At 49.7% G+C, this 24,946-nt stretch overlaps 1 protein-coding gene across 2 annotated transcripts in view; it reads right to left on the bottom strand.

Moving 5' to 3' along the window:
- Positions 1–8,409: 8,409 nt before the first annotated feature.
- Positions 8,410–24,946, bottom strand: part of Rmi2 (RecQ mediated genome instability 2) — a 45,434-nt gene continuing 28,897 nt past the window's right edge. Inside the window, exons 1-2 of one of the 2 annotated variants that reach the window (XM_052759470.1) lie at positions 16,695–17,499; positions 8,410–10,665 (exon numbers count right to left, since the gene is read on the bottom strand). In XM_052759470.1, coding sequence (XP_052615430.1) covers positions 10,517–10,665; positions 16,695–16,995 — 450 coding nt within the window. In that variant the 5' untranslated portion in view covers positions 16,996–17,499 and the 3' untranslated portion in view covers positions 8,410–10,516. Of the gene's footprint in view, positions 10,666–16,694; positions 17,500–24,946 lie in introns of those variants that run through there. The other variant, XR_008222618.1, reaches the window with a different exon arrangement.

Genomic DNA, 24,946 nt, shown 5'->3' with positions numbered 1-24,946 from the left:
GCAGGCATGGTAGCACAGGCTTGTGGCCTCAGCAGTGGGGTAGTAGACAGGCGGGCCCTTGGGGCTCCCTGGCTGGCCAGCCAACCTCAGCTAATCAGTGAGCTCGGTGATAGACCCTTCATTAAAGAAGAAAGAAAGAAGAAAGAGAGAGAGGGAGGGAGGGAGGAAGGAGAGAAGAGGGATGTGGCACCTGAGGAGGATACCTGAGGTTGGCCTCGGACCTCCACATTCAACATATGCACACACAAAGGACTTTAAGCCAACAACTAAATTTTATACCTTCAGTTGTCAGAAAAAGAAAACCCAGTCTATAGCTGGGAGAAGGAAACGCAGACCTGAGCAGAAGTAAGCTGGGATATGAAGTGGAAAAAGAGTAAACTCCACACCAGACCAACTTTGTTATACTGACTAATGAGAGAAGACTAAATAACCAGGATCAGAAATGATACAAAAATCTAAACAGACAGAACCACTAAGGAACTTGAACCAGTAATTTAAAAATAAAAACAGGGCCCGTGAGAGGGCTCAGCAGGGAAAGACCAGCCGCCCAGGTCACCCTTGGCTACACAGTTTAAGGAGAGCCTGGGCTAACGAGACCCTGTCTCACTCACTCAATCAAGAAAGGAATCCATATTTATTGGTGGAAGCTAACTACAGAGGTTGTGTGGAGCCCTCCTGGGGTCTGTGCCCACGAGCTCATGGGGACCACACTTCAGCAGCTTGACATCCTCAAGGTAGGGCTGGCTCCTCCTCAAAGCAGAGAGAAGTCATTCAGATGTTCCAGAACCAATCGAATGTCAGCAGCACGCTCACAGCCTGGATCCCTCAGTATTCAATTCCAGCATGACTTAAGTTTTCTCCCCCTGTACCGGCTCAGGTGTATTCTCCCCCTGCACCGGCTCAGGTGTGTTCTCTCTCCCCCTGCACCGGCTCAGGTGTATTCTCCCCCTGTACAGACTCAGACACATTCTCTGCTCCCAGAGCCTCAGGTGCTGACCCTCAGTTCTTCCTTTGGTGGGGGACTATATCATGGTCTTTCCCATTGCCAAGGAGCCCTTGGCAGACACTTGCTTAGTTCTGGAGTGCCTCTGTGGACGGTTGAGTTCTTGAGGCCCACACACTGTCCCACTGTATGTGGGAACCACAGCCCATGCCTGCTTTGCTTACAAAGAGGGAAGTGGTAATGGGTAGGTGACTGACCTTGCAGTCAGGGCCAGGGGCTACCAGAGAGACCCCCAGCCCACTCCCAGGAAATAGTGGGGCCTTCCTTCTCTGCTTCTCAACACAACCTCACTTCTCTTTTCTTATAGTTTGAGAGTTTTTTCAAGTCAACACAGGCTGCCAAAGACGTCAAGCTCTTCGCCTTCAAGCCCAATCCTGGTTCCTGGGCGAGGCCCTTGGCTGGGAGAGGACCACCAGTGCAGACAGACGGCCAGGAACGAGAACCCAAGAGGGAAGCAGCGCTTGCTGCCAAGTGCAGAAAGGAAGAGCAGAGGACCAGCCCACCCCCAGTGTCTCCAGGGCTGAGGGACTCCCAGCTGGCCCGGGGCATCCATTCCGCAACTTCACTGGACGGCGGCCAGGCCGAGGCACACACCTCCGGCAACCACATCGGGAAAGATACTGCCTCACTCACCCAGAAACTGTTTCTTCAACCTGAGCCTTGGGATGGCAGTGACCGGGAGGATGCAAGGCTGCCTGGCCCAGGCTCATGAAAATAAGAAGAGTTGGCATGGTGGTGTAGTTGAGAGGCATAGGCAGGACAATCCTTGCAAGCTGGAGGACAACCTGGGCTACATTGGGAGTTTCAGGTCAGCTTCTACATAGTGATCCTGCCCTTAGAAGCCTAAATAGATAAATAAGGCTCAGAGAAATTAAGTGACTCATTCAAAGTGACCCACTTAATAAACGAGGCTAGAGTTGAATGTCAAGTCCACCAGAACCCATCTGGTGGCCAAACCACCTCTCCACCCCCACCCCAGTCTGGCCACAATGGGCAAAACTCCCAGGGTGGATGGCTGTGAAACTTCTTGTGGCCCTGTTTTGTTCCCTTGCTTCATTTTGTGGCTTTTCATTCTAGTCTCTGGCTCTCATCCCATTCCCAAGGGCGCAGACCAGGCTGAGGACCAACCAGCAGGGGGCGCTATAATCCACTCCAGAACAGTCCTGAGGCACCAACAGTGGAGAATTTAGGTGCTGGCTCCCAAGAAGAGTGTCCCTAACAATACCAGGCACCCACTAGCTCATGACTTGCCCCTGTGGCCTGCTCACCAGATGAGCTGGGACACAGGGCTTTATCTTCGTGGTTCTGATCTTCATGGTGGTGCAAGGGGAATACATCCCAGGTAAATGAAGTTCAGCACAAACCTTGATACCAAGTGTACAATTAACTGTTGTCTTTATCAAGGGAACTACTGCTCCAGACTTCTCCTCCACACTGCTGGTTGCTCTTTGCAGCAACCCTTTTACACTTCAGAGCTTTCCTATCCGAGGAGCATTCTCCTGCCACCTTCCAGCCAACACCTCAGGCAACTGCAAGGTGCTTGCTTCAAGAGGCTCAAAAAGCCAACAGGGCAGTGCATACCTATGATCCCAGAACTTCTGGAGCTGAGGCAGGAGAATCTCCAAAAGTTCAAGGCTATCTTGGCCTATATAGTAACTAAATAAAAGAGAAACATGGGGAAAAACAAAAAGCAGTGTTGAGCTCCAGCTCAGCTGGGAGAGTGTCCGTCTACCATGCATAAGCACTGGGTTGAGCTCCAGCTCAGCTGGAAGAGTGTCCGTCTACCATGCATAAGCGCTGGGTTGAGCTGCAGCTCAGCTGGCAGAGTGTCCGTCTACCATGCATAAGCGCTGGGTTGAGCTCCAGCTCAGCTGGAAGAGTGTCCGTCTACCATGCATAAGCGCTGGGTTAAGCTCCAGCACCATATGAACTAGGCATAATAGCACAGCCTCCATCCCAGGGTTCAAGAGGGGAAGGCAGGAGGCTCACCAAGGTCATTCAGGACAACATGAGCTGTGAGAAACCCTGTCTCACAGAAATGAACAAGGGCCAGTGAGATGGCCCAGTGGGTAAAGCATTTGCTGCAGGAGTTTCCTGAGCTCCATCCTCAGGACCCACAGTGGGGAGAGTGGACTCCTGAAAGAGGTCCTTTCCCTCCATACAGTGTCATGGATGCATGTGGGCACACACAAATAAATATTAAAAATTACAAAATACAAACAAAAACACAATAATAACAAAAACTCAAACTCAGGCCAGCAAGATGGCTCTGAGGGTAAAGGTGCTAGCCACCAAGGCCTATGACCTGAGTTTGAACCCATATCCCACCTGGTAGGAATCAAAAATCAACTCCCATAATTTATCCTGTGATCTGCACACCCACACCACAGCACTGTGCAGCTATACACATACAAACAAAGTAAATTTGTGAGCGAACAAAAAATTCGTAAATAAACAAATAATTTAAAAAAAACTTTCAAATGTCAAGGTTCACAAGCACTGTGCCTTTGCTTGTGTGTAGACCAACCTGAAACTCAGCCATTACTGGCATTAACTGATACCTGTATGTGTTTTGTAAGTCTCCAGGGGACAGAGATACCAAGTTATGATTTTAAAACAAATTTGAGACCTCCCCACTCAGAAGGAGGCATGGCAACTGCGGTTCCCAAGAACCTACCAGCAGCATCCTTTGAAGGAAGGATTGCCTCCACCTCAAAGGCTGACCTTCAAACCCAAGGTCAGGCAAGAAACAGTAGGACCAGGACCAGCCCCCACAGTGTGACAGTGTTTCAGCCCCTCATGCCAAGAAGGTAGGAACCCCAGGATGATGTCCTTATAGACAGGCTCAAAGCCATTGGTGGCTTGATATATACAGGTCACTGTGGCTCACTGTGGCTAAAGATGCATCTGCTCTTTCTCCTCCATACTGTTTTGTTTTGTTTTGTTCTTAAGACAGTCTCTCACATGGCCCAGGCTGGTCTTGAATTTGCTATGTAGCTAATGGTAACCTTGCACATCTGATCCTCTGCCTCCCTAGTGCTGCGACTGTAGGCAAGTACTACAATGACTAGCTTTTTGCAGTGCTGGGAATCAAACCCAGGGCTTCATTCATGCCAAGCAAGCACTCCACCACCCATCTACAGCTCTAGGCTACCCTCCTCCTCCTCTTTAGCCAGGGTCTTGCTATGTCAGCACAGGGCCTGGAACTTGCACTATAGCCCAGAGTGGCCTTCACCTCAGAATATCAGGATCACAGACACTGGACCACTACACCCAGGTCCCCTCTCATCCTTGCAAGAGGCAGCTAGCCGATCACAAAGTGTGGACCAAGCGCCCAGCATTAACTCTGTCTGCCAGACAGAACTCAGAGTTGATCCTTGACTTTTCATGGCATCTCTTCTAGTTTCTTTTTCTCCTTAATCATTAAATCATCCATAAGCCAGCTAAAACACAAGACACACCCCTATTTGGCATGGCCACTCTTTCCCCCTCCTGCAGAATTTTGCGGTAAAACTTGAGCTTTACAAGAACATGCAACAGAAAGAATTAGGGAACTCAGGCAATCCAAAACCAGCTAAGTGATGGTTTCGCATTTTTAAAATATATATAATGTAAAGCAGTTCCGAGAAAAGTGAAGTCACAGCCTAGGTTGCTTATTCTCGGTTCTTAGAAAAGAGCATTTCAAAAGGGAAGCTGCGCTGGGCGGGCACACAGGCTGCCGCCAGAGCCGCGGTCTGGCGGGTGCTCACTGATAAACTGACTTTGATTTGGCAGCCTGAGAGCTGAAGCCTCCGGATGCATTTTCATTTGGCCCTGTCAGGGAGGAAACGGCAGCCCGACAGTGAGAGTCCTGAATGTGCAGAGAAACCGCAGGCTGGGCTCTGTGCTGGGGAGGCAGCTTCCAGCCACTGGCCGCTGCAGTTTGGAGCACTCCTCCCCCACTGGCGGCGACCTCCAGCCAGCCCACACTTTTCCATCGCGTGTTATTCACCAGGAGTTAGGTGAGGACACGGCTGGGAAGCTGTCAGCAGCTTCCAGGTCTCCAGTGGGGACGCAGACTAGGCTTGTGCCACACACAGCTCAACAGCTGCTCTGGGGTAAAGCAGTTTGGGGACACCATTTTACTAAGAATCCTAAAGCAGAGATCCTGTGGCCTGCATCAAAATTAAATTTCAGCCTGGGGTTCAAGGGGTAGAGTGTTTGTCTGGCATGCAGGAACCAAGCCTGGAGTAGTGCATACCTGAACTCCAGCACTGCAAAGTGCCCGCAGGGGGATCAGGGCTTCGAGATCACGCTCAGCTGCAGAGTTTGAGGCCAGCCTGGAATATGAGACTCTGTTTCAAAAGTAATTAATTAATTTTGGGCTGGAGCTAAAGCTCAGCAATAGAGTCTGCTCAGCATGCCAGAGGCCCTGTGCTGACATAGCAAGACCCTGGCTAAAGAGGAGGAGGAGGGTAGCCTAGAGCCGTAGATAGGTGGTGGAGTGCTTGCTTGGCATGAATGAAGCCCTGGGTTTGATTCCCAGCACTGCAAAAAGCTAGTCATTGTAGTACTTGCCTATAATCCCAGCACTAAGGAGGCAGAGGATCAGATGTGCAAGGTTACCATTAGCATTGTGTAGTGTGTGTGTGTGTGTGTGTGTGTGTGTGTGTGTGTTGTCTGTGTGTATGTGTCTCTGTGTGTGTGTGTGTGTTGTCTTCATCTGTGTATGTATGTCTGTTGACTAAGTTCCAATACAATCAAAAGTAACTGACTGGGGCTGGAGAGATGGCTCAGCGGTTGAGAGCACTGGCTGCTCTTCCAGAGGACCCAGGTTCAATTCCCAGCACCCACATGGCAGTTCACAACTGTCTGTAACTCCAGTTCCAGGGAATCTGACACTTTCACACCAATGCACATAAAATAAAGTTAAATAAATTATTTTTTTTTTAAAAAAAAGCAACAGATCAAATGTCCCAGACAAGGGAGATCCTAAGGAGACACAATGACTAAATAGAATGTGGAATCCTGGGGAAAAAAGAAATAAAGAAACCAGGATAGGCCTGGAGAGATGGCTCAGTCATTAAAGGCCAGGCTCAAAACCAAAAATATGAGAAACCAGAATAAACTATAGATTTGGCTACTAACTTCTAAGTATTAGCTCATTAATTAATTAGTTAATTAGTTTTGACATCCACACCACGCTAACATATTTATGATAGGAACCTGGTATATCTACAATTCAAGAAGTCCATTTGATCCCCAATACCACATAAACCAAGCTTAGTGGTGCACACCTATAATCTCAATACTCAGGAAGTCAAGGCTGGAGGATCAGGAGTTCCAAGACAGACTGGGCTATAGACATCCTCCCTCACATGTTAAGTAAGTAGGCAAGAAACAAATAAATAAAAAGAATAAGGACTGTACTATTTTTGCAATTTTTCTGTAGCTCAAAAGATGTACATTAGAGCTGGAGAGACGGCTCAGCAGTTAAGAGCACTTGCTGTTCTTCCAGAGGAACCGAGTTGGGTTCCCAGCACCATATTCAGCTGCTCAGACCTGCCTGTAACTCCAGCTCCAGAGATTACAATGCCCTCTTTCAGAATCACATATGCACATAGACACACATGCACACAATAATAATATTATAAAATAAAAATAAGTGGGGCAGTGGTGACACACGCCTTTAATCCCAGCACTGGGGAGGCAGAGGCAGGAGGATCTCTGTAAGTTTAAGGCCAGCCTGGTCTACTGAGTGAGTTCCAGCCAGGACAGCCAGGGCTACCATCAAGAAACCCAGTCTCGAAAAACCAAACAAATAAATAAATAAACAATACAAATATATCTTTACAAAAAATTGTTCAGCAGTCAAACCCAGATCACTTTCCAACTTGGTCTACCTTTAAAAGAAAATGTGAGCGCCTTTAATTCCAGCACTTGGGAGGCAGAGGCAGGGGTATATCTGTGAGTTCAAGTTCAGATTGGTCTACAGAGTGAGTTCCAGGACAGCCAGGTCTACACAAAGAAACCCTGTCTCAGAAAAACAAAATAAAATAAAACGAACAACTTAGCCAGGCACGCCATGAGTCTGGCAGATCTTACAGGACTACCCGTGGAGTCCGCGTGTTTCCTGCACTCCTAGCTGGGCTGTAAACTCTCCACACTAAACCCATACTGAGAGCTGTACTGACAACAATCGGGACGTCACTCAGTGGGCAGGCGGGGCATGCGGACACACGCTGATAGATAGTGGAGCACTGCAAGAGAAACGGGTTTTACCGCAGCAAAAAGGCATGGCAGAGCCCGAGTGAACGTTCAGCGAAGCACTCCATGGCAGGCCCAGTGAGACAGTGGGAAGACAGGTGGCCATCAGGACTTTCAGGGCAGTGGCAGTCTTCTCTCTGATACCACAAAAGTCTTAAGGCCAGCACAGCTGCTTGACAAGGATCCAGCAGGACTGAGTCACATGACGGCCACCTTTCATCTCCACCTGTTGCATACTCGGGAGACTTTTAGTATTTGTACAATTTGGGAATACTGGATTGATGGAAAACTTCTTATGAATCACTTACGCCTTTCTCCAGGAGTAATGCTTCTAAGCTTCCCCAGGACAATCCTGATCATACTACCTCTCCCGCTTTTAGGGAGATATTCTTATCTACTTGAAGGTCTTCCTTATGCTTTGGAGGTTGTGACACACATAAAGAAGCCAGAGGTCTCTTTATGAGGCTATGAGACATTTTTGAAACATCTGTCCCTATACTTACTCAGGAACAAGACATTCAAAACAAAGTAAACTTAAAAATGTCAACAAGATTCGGTGGGCTAGAGGAGTTGGCCACAGTTCGGATCACAAGCCTCTCCTCACTGTACACTCAGGCGTTTATGTGACATGTACAGCAACAAAGTTAGATTAGCTGAAGTTACCTCTGCCCTACACAGAGACTTACATTGATGAACAAAGCATAGAATAGAAAGATGACAAAAGAATGAGATGTCAGGACCTCCCATTCTTAGAAAAGTCAGCACATGCCAAGTCACTGTGATGTCTTGTGACCAAAGAACAACAGAATGCCAGGACTAGACATATAAACAAATTCTACTAAAATATAAAATATAAACACTGTATTATGCCAGAATTTGAATAATAACTGCAGCAGCTTTGGCCTGAGACTTTTTTGGGGCCCCTCTGGCCATTAAGAGTTAATAATACACTGCTTGAGACATGGCAAAAGGCCCAGGGTGGTTGAAGATTTTATTTTGGTCTATAGTGTCCTTGAAGCAACCAAAGCAACCAGCCTGAGAACAGGTTGTCATATGCCTCTAGATTCTTAAAAATTGGGTTTTGGAGTTAATGAGTAATAATGATAACTCTGTTCATCAATGATGTCAAAACTTGAGGGAAAATGATTGAAAATGATAACTCTGTTCTGTCATAGTTTATTAATGATGACTAAGGATGAGCAAGTAAAGGTGAAACACATGTCCCAAAACAAAAATGATATGATCCATGTTTTGGAGCAACATGAATCTATCCCTGCTCACTAAATTTTGTATCAAAAGCACTCTGGCTGCTAGTCAGTCAGGCTACAGGATTCTCCTGACCACCATTCCTAGCTCTCCTTCCCCTGCCGACTCCATAAATCCTCTGCAGGAACCTGTCCACCACCAGGGATGGCTCCCAGCACCAGGGACCAAGATCCGTCCCCAGCGCCATTCATTATTACTGTTCTTAAGTCTTCTCATTGTTTTGCATTTATTTTTATTTATGTATATATGTGTAAGCATGGGAGTCTATGAGCCATGTTGTGGGAATGTCCATAGAGGTCCGAAAGAGGCATCAGATTCCTGGGAACTACAGGGAGTTACAGAAGTTGTGAGCTGCCTGGATGGGGCTGACAAATGACAGCACTCTCTTCTGGCCTCCAAAGGCACCCCACACACATACATAACTAAAAATAAAACCCCAAAGCCCCCCCACACACACACATACATAACTAAAAATAAAATCTCTTTAAAAAGGCATCAATGCAAGCAGGGCAGGAGGAGCCAGTCTGCAATCCAAGCTACTCTGAGGCAGAAGATGATAAACCTAAGACCGGCCTGAGCTGCAAATTAGCTCAAAGTCTTGACACTTTTCCTATGGGCAGGGGGCAGGAATGCTCTAGATCACCCCTGGGTCCCTTCTCCTCCCCACTCTGTTCCTTTCCTGCCAAGCGGCTCCTGAGTTTATCTGCTGGTAAGCACCATCTGATGCTCACGGCAATATAGGTTAGTCAGGGTGTGGGGGTGCCTGGGTGAGAGGTGTGGGCCTGGGATCGCAGCACTCAGGAGGCTGAGGCATTAGGACTGCCACATCTGGCTATCCTTGTTTTAAGACACTCTGTCTTAAAATCAATGAGCTGGATGTCTATATCAGTGACGGTGTTTGCCAAACACACAGAAGGCCTTAGGTTCAATGGTGTTTATGGGACTTTCTATTCAATTTTTCTGAAAACTTAAACCTGTTTTAAGAAATCATAGGTCAGGTTGGAGATGGGGCTCAGTTAGTAGAGAGTTTGCCCAGCATGCACAAAGCCCTGGTTCAATCTCCAGCACTGCAAAAGCAAGCAGAGTGGTATACTCAGGAACTGGAGGTGGGAGGTCAGGAGTCAGGCTACCCTGAGCTACGTAAGACCCTGTCTTTAAAACAAACAAACAAATAATTGTGCTTATTTTTAAAAACTAGCCATACAAAAATGTTACTAGTGGTAGACTATCAGTCTTCTGGGCAAAGTGCTGCAGCGGTGTGGGAACATAATATGGACTGCCTTGGTCTTTACCATCCGAACATGAATCGAGCCTGGGTGATCAGCAGAAAGCCAAAACCCAACAGTGATGCAATCCCAACAGAAAGGCATTTCATGCAGAAGGGTCAGGACTCTAAGCCAGCAGATTATTCCCTCCCTGGCTATCTCTCCACAAAAGTTTTGAAGCAGAAGTATTTGAAAAGTCTGTTTCCATCTTGGATTTTTAATTTCAACAAAGAATTCTGAGACTATTCCAACCATTCTCAGCAGCTGGCCTCACAATGTTTCAGGAATGAGCATTCTGGAGCAGAGAGAGCCCTGTCTGCAGGGGCTGCTTGCTGGCACCCAGCAGCTAGGGAAGGGGAGACAGGCCACAATGTCGTTCTGTCCTCCTAACTGCACTTTATCCCACTGGCAATAACTGAAACTTAGATTTTGCATCTTAAAGCAGAAAGTGTTATCACTCGCCAAATCAGGAAACGGCAACATGAGATTTCCATGTGCTTTAGAGAGAGAAAAACGAACATAAATGACTAACGGGGGAAAAGCCCAGAGCATCTGCTTCTCATCCACAAGCAGCCAAAGGCCTGGGCAGAGAGGAGGCGGAGTTAACGGAAGCTCCAGCTCCCAGGGTCCAGACGTCTGGCTCCACCAAGGCAAATCTCGTCATGAAACTTTCGATGTCCCAGACCCACACGGTGGTAAAGTACTTCCAGGGAAAGCTGCTCTCAGAGGCCCAGCTCTAAGGGATGTTTCTGTGTAAATCTTCCACCTCCAGTTCCCACATGCTCTCGTGGACAGGATTGTCAGAAAGATCCATCATCTTCACAGCCTGTAGGCAGGGCTCAGGACTAAGGGCCTGAACCACACCCATCACCATCACATACTTTCCTGGGAAGAGAAGAAAAGGACGTGATGTTCATACTAACAAGGCAGGTGGGGACAGCCCACAAAGACCCGACTTCAGGGCCTTGATCAGAGAAGGACAATGGAGACAAAAAGATTAGCTAGGGCTTGGGGGCCGCAGTTCAGAGGCCAAGCTCAGCCTAGCATGCACTAGGTCCTAGGTTTGATCTTTAGCCCTGCAAAATAAGAGGAAGAGGAGCTGGGGGAGGGCCTGGCTGGTAAAGGGTTTGCCATGCAAGCTAGAGGACCTGAGTTCAGACCTCCAGCATCCATGTTTTGCACGACAGGGTGTACGCATATGTGATCAGTGTTAAGAAAATGGAGACAGGAGGATCCTTGGGGCTCTATGCCCAACCACCCTAACCCAGTCAGAGAGCTCCTGGTTCTGTAAGAGACCCTGTCTCAAAAAATAAGGTGAGGGCAATCAAGGGAGACTCTTGATGTACATCTGCCTCTACACACACAGGCATGTGTGAGCACACCCCCACACAAGAACATGCACACAATCCTGACAGTAGATACCAAAACAAAGGCAGTCAGGGACCAAAACAGATACATGTATGAACAATGAGATCAGTGCTTAACCTGGAGGATGACATCTGCATCTTATCGGCATCTGCTTTTCATATGCTGGACACAATAGGCAGGCTCACTCAGCAGTCATGTCCCTGGAACGCCAGCAACTCTGGATCCCACTGAGTTATAATTAGACACACCGCCCCAGGCAGGGGTGAAAACTCAAGCTTTGCTCTCAGTCTTGTTCATTGCTCAATGCCAGAGTGAGTGACTAGTCTCTGTTAGCAAGACGGGTACTCCTGCAAAGCCACTTCCTGACGGCCAAAATGTAAATCCAATTGTCCCTCCACATTGCCCAAAAGAGTTAGGCCAGGCATCAGCACAGCCCTCCTCTCAACCACCCACAGCACACTGCGCTGTTGTTCCAATCCCTGCCATCCCCAGCTTTATCCCAAGCCACACTGGGCACACACAGGGAAACCAACAGAACAGGCTGCCACTGGATGATCTGACATATTATTAACCACAACTTCCCATTCCCTGAGGGAAGTGCCTCTCCTTGAAAGCGCAACTTGGCTAGTCATAAACCACACAAAATGCAATTGTGTAAAAAGTCCCTTGTCACAGCCGGAAAGGCATGCAGCCAGCCCCCTGCATGCCCGGTTTCCACCAGCAAGGATGAGTTTGCACACAAGCCAAACCCTGAGGCTGCCCATCCCTCCCATGTTTTCCCTGACAGGGTCCACAGAAGGATCTCTGGCTCTAACTCAAGGTCCCATACTGGCTGTCCTTTGTACATGGCCCCAACTGGTGATGAAGACAAAACCCTTAGAATTACAAGGCGGAAAACCAGGTGAGGCCAACAGACCTGCTCTGTGGAACCTGGAGACAGAAGACATTCCACAACACCCAGGGGCCAGTGCTGAGCCCATGCACCCGTACCCCTCTCCAGGTCTGTGATATCCTCCATTTCTTCCCCACTGGACCCTGCCCAAGATCAAGCCTTAGCCTTCTCCTGTATGGGCTACTGCAGCAGCTCTGGCCTGTGTCCTCCCAACCACTGACAGCGCCCCTGCCCAAGAGCCTCCCCATCACAGCAAGGTAAGCAACACACCATCTGCAGAATGAGGACTAGGGGGCAGAGTTCCTAACTTCACTGTATCTTCAGAGCCTGGAGAGAAACTGCCGGATGCCCTACAGGCAGGGCAGGGGCCAGGCAACCGAAAACCAGCAGGCATCAAGGTCATTTAGTGTGGACAGGTCCTTCCCAAACTGCAGCCTTTCAGAGCTGCCCCCTTGGGCCCTGTTCCCTGCCTCCTGGCCTTTGCTGCCCCCTGGGGCCCTGTTCCCTCCTCCTGGCCTTTGCTGCTCCCTGGGGCCCTGTTCCATGCCTCCTGGCCTTTGCTGCCCCCTGGGGTCCTGTTCCATGCCTCCTGGCCTTTGCTGTCCTATGGGGCCCTGTTCCCTGCCTCCTGGCCTTTGCTGTCCTATGGGGCCCTGTTCCCTGCCTCCTGGCCTTTGCTGCCCCTGGGGCCCTGTTCCATGCCTCCTGGCCTTTGCTGTCCTATGGGGCCCTGTTCCCTGCCTCCTGGCCTTTGCTGTTCTATGGGGCCCTGTTCCCTGCCTCCTGGCCTTTGCTGTCCTATGGGGCCCTGTTCCCTCCTCCTGGCCTTTTTGCCCCCTGGGGCCCTGCTCCCTGCCTCCTGGCCTTTGCTGCCCCTGGGGCCCTGTTCCATGCCTCCTGGCCTTTGCTGTCCTATGGGGCCCTGTTCCCTGCCTCCTGGCCTTTGCTGTCCTATGGGGCCCTGCTCCCTGCCTCCTGGCCTTTGCTGCCCCTGGGGCCCTGTTCCATGCCTCCTGGCCTTTGCTGTCCTATGGGGCCCTGTTCCCTGCCTCCTGGCCTTTGCTGCCCCTGGGGCCCTGTTCCATGCCTCCTGGCCTTTGCTGTCCTATGGGGCCCTGTTCCCTGCCTCCTGGCCTTTGCTGTCCTATGGGGCCCTGTTCCATGCCTTCTGGCCTTTGCACAGCTGTTCAAAGGAGTTGACAATCCACTACTTTACAGACACAGACTGTCCCAATCCTGACACTGAACATCTTAAGTCCCAGAAACCCAAGAGGGCTAGTCCCTACAGATAACTACAATGCAGTTCTCAGGGCTTTCCTGACCCCCCTTGAGCCTTGAACATGTATCCTTCTTCTGTGCCTAGTTCTGTATCAACTGGCCCCAAATAAATACCAGATGAACCAACGAGCCAGATGGACAGAAGTCTGTCTATGCTCTGCAGCTGGAGGTCTCCTGAGGTTAGCAGAGGTTAACACATGGCATGCTTTTGTAGGGACTTTTCTACTTCACAAACACCGAGGCAGATACCGTGAGCACCACTCAAATGGAAGAAAGAGGAGTTGCCACCCCTGGACACACGCCCTAGGTGTGCATCTACACTGGTACCCTGTGTTTTAGTGGCCTGTTTACTTCCCTGGTCCCTGGTGAGATAATTAATGAGGAAGAGGAAAGAGGATGAGCCCTTCCCCTGGGCATACAGGCTAGAAGGTGAGGCAAGCAGGCTCAGTCCAACACAGGGACATCTGCTGGGTGCCAGGCTTGAGACACTGGCTGACCTCAAGGGACATTGCCTAGGCTAGGGACACCAAACACCATGGAATTCGAGCAAAGCCAAAGCTATGGCATAGGGCAGTCAACTTTTTCTGTAAAGGACCAGACTATATAAATCAGGCTTTTGTGGGTCATCTCTGTCACAACTCCTGGACTATGTCATTACAGTGAAACAGTGACCCTAATCTTTTGTAAATTACAAATACATTTCACTTTAATACAACTTCACTTGCAGATGTTGATTCTGAACTGCATATCCTTTTCTCACATTGTGATCAAAAGGTAAAACACAAGCCAGGTATCAGGCACATGCCTTTAATCCCAGGGCTCAGGAGGCACAGGCGAGAGGATCTCTGAGTTCAAGACTATCCTGATCTACATAGTGAGCTCCAGGCCACCCAAGGCTACATAGCGAGACCCTGTTTCAAAACAAAACAAACGATAGTGAAACCTGGGCCAGTGTCTGCTGCCAAGGCTGGCACTCTGAGTTCAGTCCCTGGGACCCACATGGTGGAAGGAGAGAACCGACTTCAAACTGTCTTCTGGTCTCCACCTGAGTATTATGGCACACCCACATGCACACATATAACCTTACTCAGAATAAGTAAGATGTAATCAAAATAGTTTTAAAGAGCCACGCATATGTGACAGCCAAAGTTACACTTTAAGTTTTAATTAATATATCCATGAAACAAAAACGCCTCTGATCTACAAGTCCCTTGCCCAAGGACAAAGAGTTCCTGTTGTGTATGGAGACAACAAGCCCCAGGTTTTCACTCCCCAAGTCTGTGTGACCCATCTGTACTGGATGTGCTTGATCACACATGGGCAAGAGGTTGACAGGCAGGAAATGTGTCAGGATATATGCTGGCCCCTGATTGGACCTGATGGGAAATACTTAAGTTAACCATGACTCAGGGCCATCTTCTGGAAGCCTGAAGATGGTCCTGGCCGGAGTCCATCCACCTGGCCAGTATTTAATTAAAGCTTCTTTCAAATTTGGCTTTGAATTGTGGTAGTGGTCTTTTTCTCCATCAGTGGGATTAACACATGGTGGTACATGCCTTTAATCCCAGCACTCAGGAGGTAGAGGTAGGCGGATCTCTGAGTTTGAAGCTAGCCTGGTCTACAGAGTGAGACAACCAGGGCTACACAGAGAAATGTGCCACAAACAAAACAAAACAAACAAAAAGTTTTAAAAAGTAAAAGCTGGGTCTGGAGACAGAGCTCAGTGGTAAGGCACTGAGCCTGATTCCTAGCTTTGCGTCTGTGTGTGTGTGTGTGTGTGTGTGTGTGTGTCTGTGTGTGTGTGTAAAACTGCTTTTAGTTTACAGTCCATTTGAGTTTGCTAGTCCTAAATTAGAGTAAGACTGGAGAGAGGAGAGAGGAGAGAGAGAGAGAGAGAGAGAGAGAGAGAGAGAGAGAGAGAGAGAGAGAGAGAGAGAGAAGAAAAGGTAACCTAAATCTGAGTTCAAAACAGCCCAGGTCAGACCCCTGACCTAGTCTGTCTCTAGACAGAGCCCCACACTCTCTGATCTGAACAGGAAGCGTTCTTAGAGAGTCTGGCTTGACTTCACAGAGAAGGAAGCCATGGAAAGGTAGGCTTGGTGAATCCAAATGCTTCCTTCAGAAACCTCCAAAGTCAAGTAGAGGCAGGCCTCGTCTATCTGGGTCACAGCTGCAGCCCCATGTATGATATGTTCACGTGACATCCTTGTCAGTGAGATGAGACTCCAGGTATCCCAATGCCTATCTCTTAGGCCATCTGGTTCTCAGGACACCTAGATGTCAGACATGAGACCAGATGCTAGGGTCAAGCTGCAGGACCACAGACCAAGTACTGTAGTGGTTCAGAGGGTGGCCTCAAACCCAGCAATATTAGCAGCTCCTTGGAGCAAATGAGAAACAAGTCTTAAGACTCGGAAAACCTGAGGGGATGGGCTTCAACAAACCCCTAGATAAATGTGATGATGCTTCCTCGCGTGTGAGCAACAGCTGGTTACGAATTAGGAACTACAGCTATGGTGTTCTCAGTAGGAAAGGTAGAGAAGAGCGTCCCCAGCCCTTCTGGTAACAGTGGCTTTCCAGATAAATGTCCCATTTTTCTTGGAACATTAAAAATATGCAGACGTGGGGCTGATATATGGCTCAGTTGGGAGGTTGCTCCGCTAACACGCACAAAGGCCTGGGTGTGACCCCCAGCACCACATGAACCAGGTGTGGTGGCATATGCCTGTAATCCTAGCACTCTGGAGATGGAAGTGGGAAGTTCAGGAGTTCAAGATCACCCTCAACTACACAAGGAATTTGAGGCCAGTCTAGACGACATGTGACCCTGCCTCAAAACAGAAAAGGACACGCACACATTTCCCAAGACATTATTTCTCAAAGCACATGGGGAAACTGAAAAACATCTATGGGGAGAGAACTCGTGACAGAGAAGCCCAAAGCTCGAGAACCCAGAGGTATTTTCATTGATTTATTTGTTTACTATTTTTGCAGCCTGGGTTGAACCCAAGGCCTCATCAATGCTAGGAAGTGCTCTACCACGGAGTCCCATCCCAGGCCCTCTTTACTCTTTGTTCTGGGACAAGCTCTCACTGTGTTGCCTAGGTTGGCCTTAAACTCACTTTGTAGCTCAGAAAGGCTTTGAACTTTGCCATCCTCCTGCCTCAGTCTCCTACTACTGGGATGACGGTTGTGGGCCACCGGGCCAGATTGGAACCTACATCTTTGAACGTGGTGGCAGGTGTTGAAGTCATCCGATAGGTATGGGAGTCACCTGACAGGGGTTGGGACAGGAAGGAGGACGAACGCCTGGAGGTGGGACCGCCCCGCCCCCGGGAAGGACAGCCCCCTGCAGAACCGGTCTGGCCCTGGTTACCTGGGAGCAGGCAAGGCCGGCCCCGCGGTACGCGCTCCAGGCCGCGCACGGAGAAGGGCCCGCTCGGGTCACGGAGCCGCGCCTGGCCGCCTTCCGCCGCCAGCACGGTGCCCTGCATCCACACGGCCGCCAGCTCCAGCGGCGCGCGGCCCACCGCCGCCCGCGACAGCCGCCACGCGCCCGGGCCTCCCTCCGCGTGGCGCCGCAGCTGCGCTGCCAGCACCTTGAGTGGTGGCGACCGCGGCAACCGCACGGCCCCGGGGCCACCCGAGGACGGCGACTCTGCCGCCGCCGCCGCCATGCTGCGCCTCCGCCACTTTCCCGCCAACTCTGACGGGCAGCGGGGGCTTGGCACGCGGCGACCAATCAAGTGCGCTCCGGCCTGAACAGCCAATGGCCAGGGTTGGGGGCGGGCTCGCCGCGCCAGGAGTGCGCATGTGTACTGTGAGTACCTGCCCGACGCTAAAAATGAATGGGTTAAATTGAATTAAAGAGGAAAAACAAACGAAAGCAGGGAAATAAGGGGAAGAGCAACCATTTAAACCATATATCTCCGGTGCAGTTTACTAAAAAATAAGACGTGCTCAATAATACCTGAAATAACAACAGAAACAAAATGTGCGCCCTTAGCAATGCATTGCCACACGAAAAGCAGAAATGCAAACAGATCCTGGACCGTTCGGATGGGGATCACATCTACTCACAGGAGAGAAAGTTCCAGAGGGATACTTTAAAGCATGATTCATGTGCAGGTTTGTTTGTACTTTTCCATGCCTCACAGATAACGCTGACTATGTGCTGGTAACTTTGGCAGGACATTTCTTGTCAAGCATCCTGTACTCAGACTATATAGAGTACACTCCTGAAATTATCATAAGAGTTTTATCAGGACAAACCTTTCAAAAGAAAATAAATATACATACTTGAGTCCAACGATTTAAAAAATCCTTTTTCAAAACAAGCTGTGGTGGTTCACATCTGTAACCCTAGCACTCAGGAGGTGGGCTGGAGGATGAGTCAAGGTCATCCTTAGCTACATAGTGAGTTGGAGGCCAACCTGTGATACAAGAGCCCTGTCTCCAAACCATAATAAATAAATAAATTAAATAATTTCCTCTTTCAGTTGGGGATATAGCTCTATAGGAGAGTTTTTACCTAGCACCCAAGAGGCCCTATATTCAATGCCCAAGAACTTCCTCTTTCAACCTGGTCAGACGGCTCAGCAGGTAAAGTCACTTGCCACCAAATCTGATGACCAGAGTTCTATTCCCAAGACCCACATGATAGAAAGAGAGAATTAACTCCTCCAAATGGTTCCCTGACTTTTGTAAGTGCACAGGGGCACACATGCACCCCAGTACACTCAGTAAAATGTAAAATATCTTTAAAGACATAAACAAAATTCGGCATGTGTATGTCACCTGTAAAGTGACTAATTTATCCCTATGTCTTCTTGCAGTTTAGTATTCTGAGGTCAGCAATACTGAACACTGAAACGAAAGCCCAAGCTTGTGAGTGGTCACAACTGATCAGGAAATGATATACATAGTAGGTGGCAGGTATACCAATTACCCCATGTGATCATTATACAACATATACAGTTATCAAAATATCACACTGTTTCCTATAAATAGACACAACTAATCGCATAACAGGAAATTAAAAAAAAAACTGGAAGTAACTCTCAGAAAGACAATGAGGACAACCAAACTGCCCTTTCTTTTTTATTTGATTTTTGGAAAGTTACATTTCCTTATTCTTGGGGGGTTTACATGCCACCACATGTGTGGTGGTCGGAACAGCTTTTGGGAGTCTGTTCTCACCCCTACCCTGTGATCCCAGGGTCGTCTGGCCAGACTTTCCCTTCCGATACTGTTTTTGTTGCATTTTAATAACATATAAATGTTAGGTCTCAAGGAAACCTAGGACAAATGGCTAACTGAAGTTCCTATTAACGTATCAGTGGATGCTGCCCAGCTGTCCCTGCATCACTCAGTACCTGTGGCTCCCAGCACTTCTCACCTTGCCCCTCACCTTCTTCCTCTCCAGCCCAGGGCTGGGCCTCCTTCCCCGAGCTTCAGATCCCTGTATAACTCAGTCATTTTGGCTACAAGTGTTGGTTAAACAGCGCTGCCCACAGTGGCCATGCCAATGGAGGAGAGTGCTGGAGGAGAGTCACAAGCCATGGTTACCTTTTTTAGAGCTTTACTGGGGGGGGGGGGGGAGAGGGGAGAGAGGGGCTGATGGAAGGAGAGAGGGGAGAGAGGGAGAGAGGACAGACGGGAGGAAGGGAGGAAGGAAGGAAGGAAGGAAGGAAGGAAGGAAGGAAGGAAGGAAGGAAGGAAGGAAGGAAGGAAGGGAAAGGAAAGAGAGGGATGCACAGAGGGCCCACCCGCTTTTTAGGCTGGGACGCCATCGCAGGCTGATGATGTAATTAAGGACTGAATCCTTACAACAAGACCTCATGGTCTCTTAGTCTATGGCTCCCCTTCTCTCTCCCTCTCTCACCTTTCTCCCCCCATGACCCAGTCTATTCTGCTGGCCATGTTTAGTCTGGGCTGCTCCAGATGCCTCTGGCTGTTCTTTCCCTCATATCTACAATAAAACCTCAACTATATTTAGGAATGGCCATGTCCTTATTTTCATTCAATAAAGTAATTTAAAAGTTGAAAGAAGAGATGGGCAGTGGTGGCACACGCCTTTAATCCCAGGCCTCACGAGGCAGAGGCAGGCAGATCTTTGTGAGTTCGAGGCCAGCCTGGTCTATAGAGTGAGTTCCAGGACAGCCATGGCTGTTATACTACCTGCCCCCAAATTAACTCTATGTTACCGTATCACTCATGAAAGGAATACACACTGTGGAGAACTAGAAAAGGAACTCTAGAGTAAGAAATCACTGAAAGACACATTCAACATTCTATTGTTGATTTCTGAGTGTGTTAACTTACAGAGTTTTTTGCTTTTTGTTTGTTTGTTTATTTGTTTGTTTTGAGACAGGGTTTCTCTGTGTAGTCCTGGCTGTCCTGGAACTTGCTCTGTAGACCAGGCTGGCCTTGAACTCAGAATGTGTGTGTGTGTGTGTGTGTGTGTGTGTGTGTGTGTGTGTGTGTGTGTATGAGAGAGAGAGAGAGAGAGGGAGAGAGAGAATAAATAAGATATAATTTAAAATAATTTGAAGCAGTGAGTCAGGCCCAGCCCTTGGGACTCTGAAGGGAGTACCACACAGGCCCTTGGGCCCTGGAAAGGCCGTTCTCCACTGGCAAGGAAGCTGAGGTCCTCCGAGGCTCTGTGCCTTGCTCAGGGGTGTCCATCTCTACCACCTCTATGTTTCCATCATGCTGGAGAGGAACTGGTTGCTGGACTTAGCCAGGAGCCAGGAAAACCAAGAGAGCCCTATCCTTCCATGCCCAGAGTCCCTGCTGGCCTTTCCTGGGTGAGAAAGTGGTGGGAAAGCAGCTGGGTGAAGCAGAGGCTCCTGGGAATCCCCCACCATTCTATGGCCTCCTGGTGCCTCCCCAACACTCTACCACAAGACTGCTGACAGAGGAATTTCCCCAAGCCCAAGTCTGAACATGTTCTGAGAGTGATTTACACTCCCAGAGAATGAGCATTCCACACAGGAGGAGCTGTGTGCCTGGCTCGGAAGGAGCCAGGTAAGCAAGTGTTTAGGAAGCTGCCAGGGTTTCAAAATGGCTGGGATGCACGAGAAATGGAGGAGTTGGGACACTGGAGGCCGGGCCTATGGGATCCCATCTCTCTTTTCACACAGACTTGTATGTGTGTGTGGTTCATGTACATGTTTGTATGTATGGGTGTGTGCGTGTGCACATGAGAGTATGTGAACATGATGAGGATGTTCCTACATGGGGAGGTCACAGGTGTTTGGTGTCCTGTCCTGATCACCCTCTCTACTGTGTGTGCCCGTGTGTGTGTGTGTGTGTGTGTGTGTGTGTGTGTGTGTGTGTGTGTGTGTGTGTGAAGGCCAGAGGTGAACCTCCTGTGTCAGTTCTCAAGAGCTGCTCACCTTGGCTGTTGTTGTTGTTGTTATTTGTTTGCTTGTTTTTCAGACAAGGTCCCTCACTGGCCGGGAACTCTCCAAGTAGGCTGTGCTAGCAAGCTCTGGGACCGCCTGTCTCCACCTCCCTGGCCTGTCTCCACCTCCCCAGCCTCTCTCCACCCCCCCCCCCACCCCCCTCCCCACCCCCCCCCACCCCCACCCCCGGCCTGTCTCCACCTCCCCAGCCTCTCTCCACCCCCCCACCCCACCCCCACCCCCACCCCCACCCCCGGCCTGTCTCCACCCCCCCACTCCCCCACCCCCTCCACCCCCCCACCCCCCCACTCCACCCCCACCCCCAGCCTCTCTCCACCCCCCCAACCCACCCCCACTCCCCCAACCCACCCCCATCCCCCCACCCCCCACCCCCCCACCCACCCCCACTCACCCACCCCCCACCCCACCCCCACCCCCCCCCCCCACCCCCGGCCTGTCTCCACCTCCCCGGCCTGTCTCCACCTCCCCAGCCTCTCTCCACCCCCCCAACCCACCCCCACCCCCACTCCCACCCCCGTCCTGTCTCCACCTCCCTGGCGGTCTGTCTCCACCTCCCCCCACCATTCCAAACTCTTTCCCATGGCTTCTGGGGTTGAACTGAGGTCCTCGTGCTTGCACACGAAGCACTCTGTGGACTGAGCCTTCTCCTCAGATCATGTTTAGCCTCCTGATAGAGAGATGACTATCAGGTAAGAGTATTTATTGCTCTTGCTGTAGACCTGAATTCAGTTCCTAGAACTCATGTAAACCCAGCTCGAGGGGGACTTGATGCTTCTGGCCTAGGCAGACACCTGCCAATGCACACACACATATTAATAATTAAAAATAATAAAAATAAAATTTTCTTTTTCTTTTCCTTCTTTCTTCTTTTCTCTTTTTTCCAGTTTTTCAAGTCAGGGTTTCCCTGTTTATATCCCTGGCTGTCCAGGAACTCACTCTGTATACCAGGATGGTCTCAAGTTCAGAGATTTGCCTGCCTCTGCCTCCTGAGTGCTGGGATTAAAGGCATGGGCCATCACCACCTGGCCATAAAAATAAATCTTTAAAAAGCAAAAAACAAAAACCTGTTGGCGTTGAAAACTGTAAACTAAGTTTGACTGTAAACCCAGGTTGCTGAAGGTGTGCTGCTGCTCACTTGAGCAAGGCAGTGAGTGACTGGTGTGCGGCCTCTGAGCTCTTCTGGTTGCAAGGGTTGTATGCTAAGCATGGCCGGTCCCAGGACCTGTGAGCATTGCTTTACCGAGTCCCAGCTGGCATTGGCTTGTAGACACACGCTGGGTGAGCCTCTTCTCCATGGGGTGCTGTTGACCTGCACTCCTACACCCCAAGCTCCCCTTCCCACACTTCCCAGCACAAACAAAGCCCTTTGGAAGGGGGCTTTCCTGCCACCTGTTCCACGGAGGACAAAGGTGAACAGGGAGCAGTGGTGGCCTTGGCCTCACACTCACCCTACTTACCAACTCCCAGGCACATCGGTCAGGTGTGTGTGTGTGTGTGTGTGTGTGTGTGTGTGTGTGTGTGTGTGTGTGTGTGATTGTTCCTGCCTGAAGGAACTGTCCTAAGAAGAGAGATATATTCTAGAAGGGCAGCTGCACAGCTGTTCATGACAGCTGTAGCCGCCGTCTCATGTGTCCCAATGCCACCCCAGGTACTGTGTGCTCAGTTCCTCCTCAAGACAACCAGAAGTAGGTGTTTTCCTGGAGTCCATTTCAGAAATGAAGAAACTGAGGCTGAGACAGGTGACGTAGCCTGCCTGAGACTCACAGCTGGCCAGAGCCTCCACTGGCCTATGCTCACCCGGAACAGGGCTCTTAGGTGACTTTCAGCCATCAGTCCTACAGGTCAGGGGTAGGATGCCTAACCTAAGGCCAACCAACTGCGGCCAGCTCTGACTCTGACCCAATGCCCCCAACTGTCAACAGGAAAGAATTCCACGGAACTGTTTTTGTTTTACATGGTTTTTATGAATAACACATCTTGGCTGTTAGTTGATGGAATGCCTCAGGTATGTGTGGCGGCTGCACAGACAGATGTTCGCCACTTTGCAGAAGTGCAGCACAGACTCTTGTAGACTGGTAAGCGGGGTGAGGAAGGACTGGCAGCTGGGGGAGATGGGGAGAGTCTGCAGCTATAGGGTATGTAGATCAAAGATCAAAGCCAACCTGGGCTATATGAGACTTGCCTCAAACAACAATAACAACAAAAATTCCATGGAAGCTGGGTCTGGTGGCTCACTCCTATGATCCTTAGGAGGCTAAAACAGGAGGATTGCTTCAAGTTTGAGATCAACCTGGGCTACGTAAAGAATTCCAGGCTAGCCTGAACTGCAGAGTAAGACCCTGTGTCAAGGAATGAGGGAGAAAGGAAGACCAGAACAGCAGCATCAAAACCCTGTACAGATGTTGACAGTGGTCCATGGCTCAGCTGAAGACACCCTGACACCTCTTTCCAGAGGAGTCATTAGAGAAACAACTCTGGTTCATTCACAGCACCAACCAGGAGGGAGCGAGACACACGGAGACCTGGATAAACTCAGGTGCCAATCACCAGGCTCAATGTCACATGCTACGGGATTCCATTTATCTGATATCCTGAAAGAACCAGAAGTACAAACAGGAAAGACGAGTTGCCTAGTGAGGGGAGGGGAACGCGTGACTACAAAAGGCAGGGGAGGGAAGCAGGGGTACGGAAGACTTAGCAAACTGTATGGAAATGCATAGTACTGGTCTGTCAGGAGCTCCGCAGGTAAAGGGGCCCTGCTAGGGAAGCCTAGCAGCCTGAGTTTCCTCCCCAGAACCTGTGGGAAGAGGAAGGAGAAACCAACTCCACAGTTACCCTCTGACCTCTACACACATGCTGTGACGTAAGCATCCCCACCCCCGCACAGACAAAAACAAATAAATGAATCAGTAAAAAAGTTTAAAAATTCACGGAACTGAGCCACAGGTGGTGTCGCATCCCTGTAATCCCAGCACTTGGGAAATGAAAGTGAGGGAGGGGTTCAAGGCTGGTCTGGGTTACACGGTGAGCTGGAGGCCAGCCTGGGCCGCATGAGTGAGACCCCGTCTCAAAACAAAAATAAACAGGCCTGCGCGCGCGCGCGCACACACACACACACACACACACACACACACACACACACACAGACGTTCAGGTCCCAGTACCCATATCAGGCAGCTCACAACCATCTGATACTCCAGCTCAAGGGAATCCAGTGCTTCTGGACTCCTCGGGCACCTGCACTCCCTGTACATACCCAAAGGCACACACACCTTACACATAATTAAACCTAATAAGAATAAACCTTTTTTTGAAAGTAAAGAAAATAAGGTAGAGAGGGATAGAGAAAGAACCAGACATTGGACTCTGGCTTCCACATGCACTCACATATGTGTACACACACCTGCACACACATGTGCACACATGTGAAAACAGGTCCATGAACATCCATACATAAATAATAACAATAATAGTAACGTTTCAAGTTGAAATTAAAAGTAGCATTCTTGGATCACTGAGCACTAAGAGTGCCTTACAGAGAGAGCCCAGGACCGAGAGGTTAAGGAACCTGCCCAAGACCACAGGGTTAGTAGGGCTCACCCACCTCCAACACTGGGGTTCTGCCTCCCAGCGTGTTTGAGGAAGGCACTAACCATAACCCACAGTTGGTCAGGGCTTAGAGGGTTTGGTAAGCAGGTTTTCTTCTGCCACAGCGGTCATCAGGACAGCACATGTTCAAGAACACAAACTGTCCATGCTAAAAGTGGAGTCTGGTGTGGGACTCCTTGTGCCCTGGGACACTGATATGACCTTTCTGTGAAATTTTCCTCCAGGAATAAACAAGAAACTGAGGCCAGTCTATTAAAACTGTAACAGCACCCCCTTTCTGGTAATGACCCTGATTCTGGGAAAGTGAAACTGTCCCAGAAAATTGAGACTGACATTGTCTGCCCATGCGCAGACAAGAAGACACCTCTGCAGCTGGGTGTGGGGGTGCATGCCTTTAGTCCCAGCACTAGAGAGGCAGAGACAAGCTGATCTCTGAGTTCTAGGTCAGCCTGGTATACAGAGTGAGTTCCAGGATAGCCAGGGCTACACAGAGAAACCCTGTCTTGAAAAACAAAATGAAACAAAAAGACACTTCCGAGAAAGTGAGAAGAAGACAGCCTCCTGTCCCGAGGAAGAAGGGGGGGGGGGT

Source organism: Peromyscus californicus, unplaced genomic scaffold (assembly GCF_007827085.1).
Source record: "Peromyscus californicus insignis strain IS unplaced genomic scaffold, ASM782708v3 Scaffold_3__1_contigs__length_106647218, whole genome shotgun sequence".
NCBI classification, from domain to species: domain Eukaryota; kingdom Metazoa; phylum Chordata; class Mammalia; order Rodentia; family Cricetidae; genus Peromyscus; species Peromyscus californicus.
The sequence above is the reverse complement of the archived record's forward strand: the minus strand, read 5'-3'. Positions and strand labels throughout refer to the sequence as shown.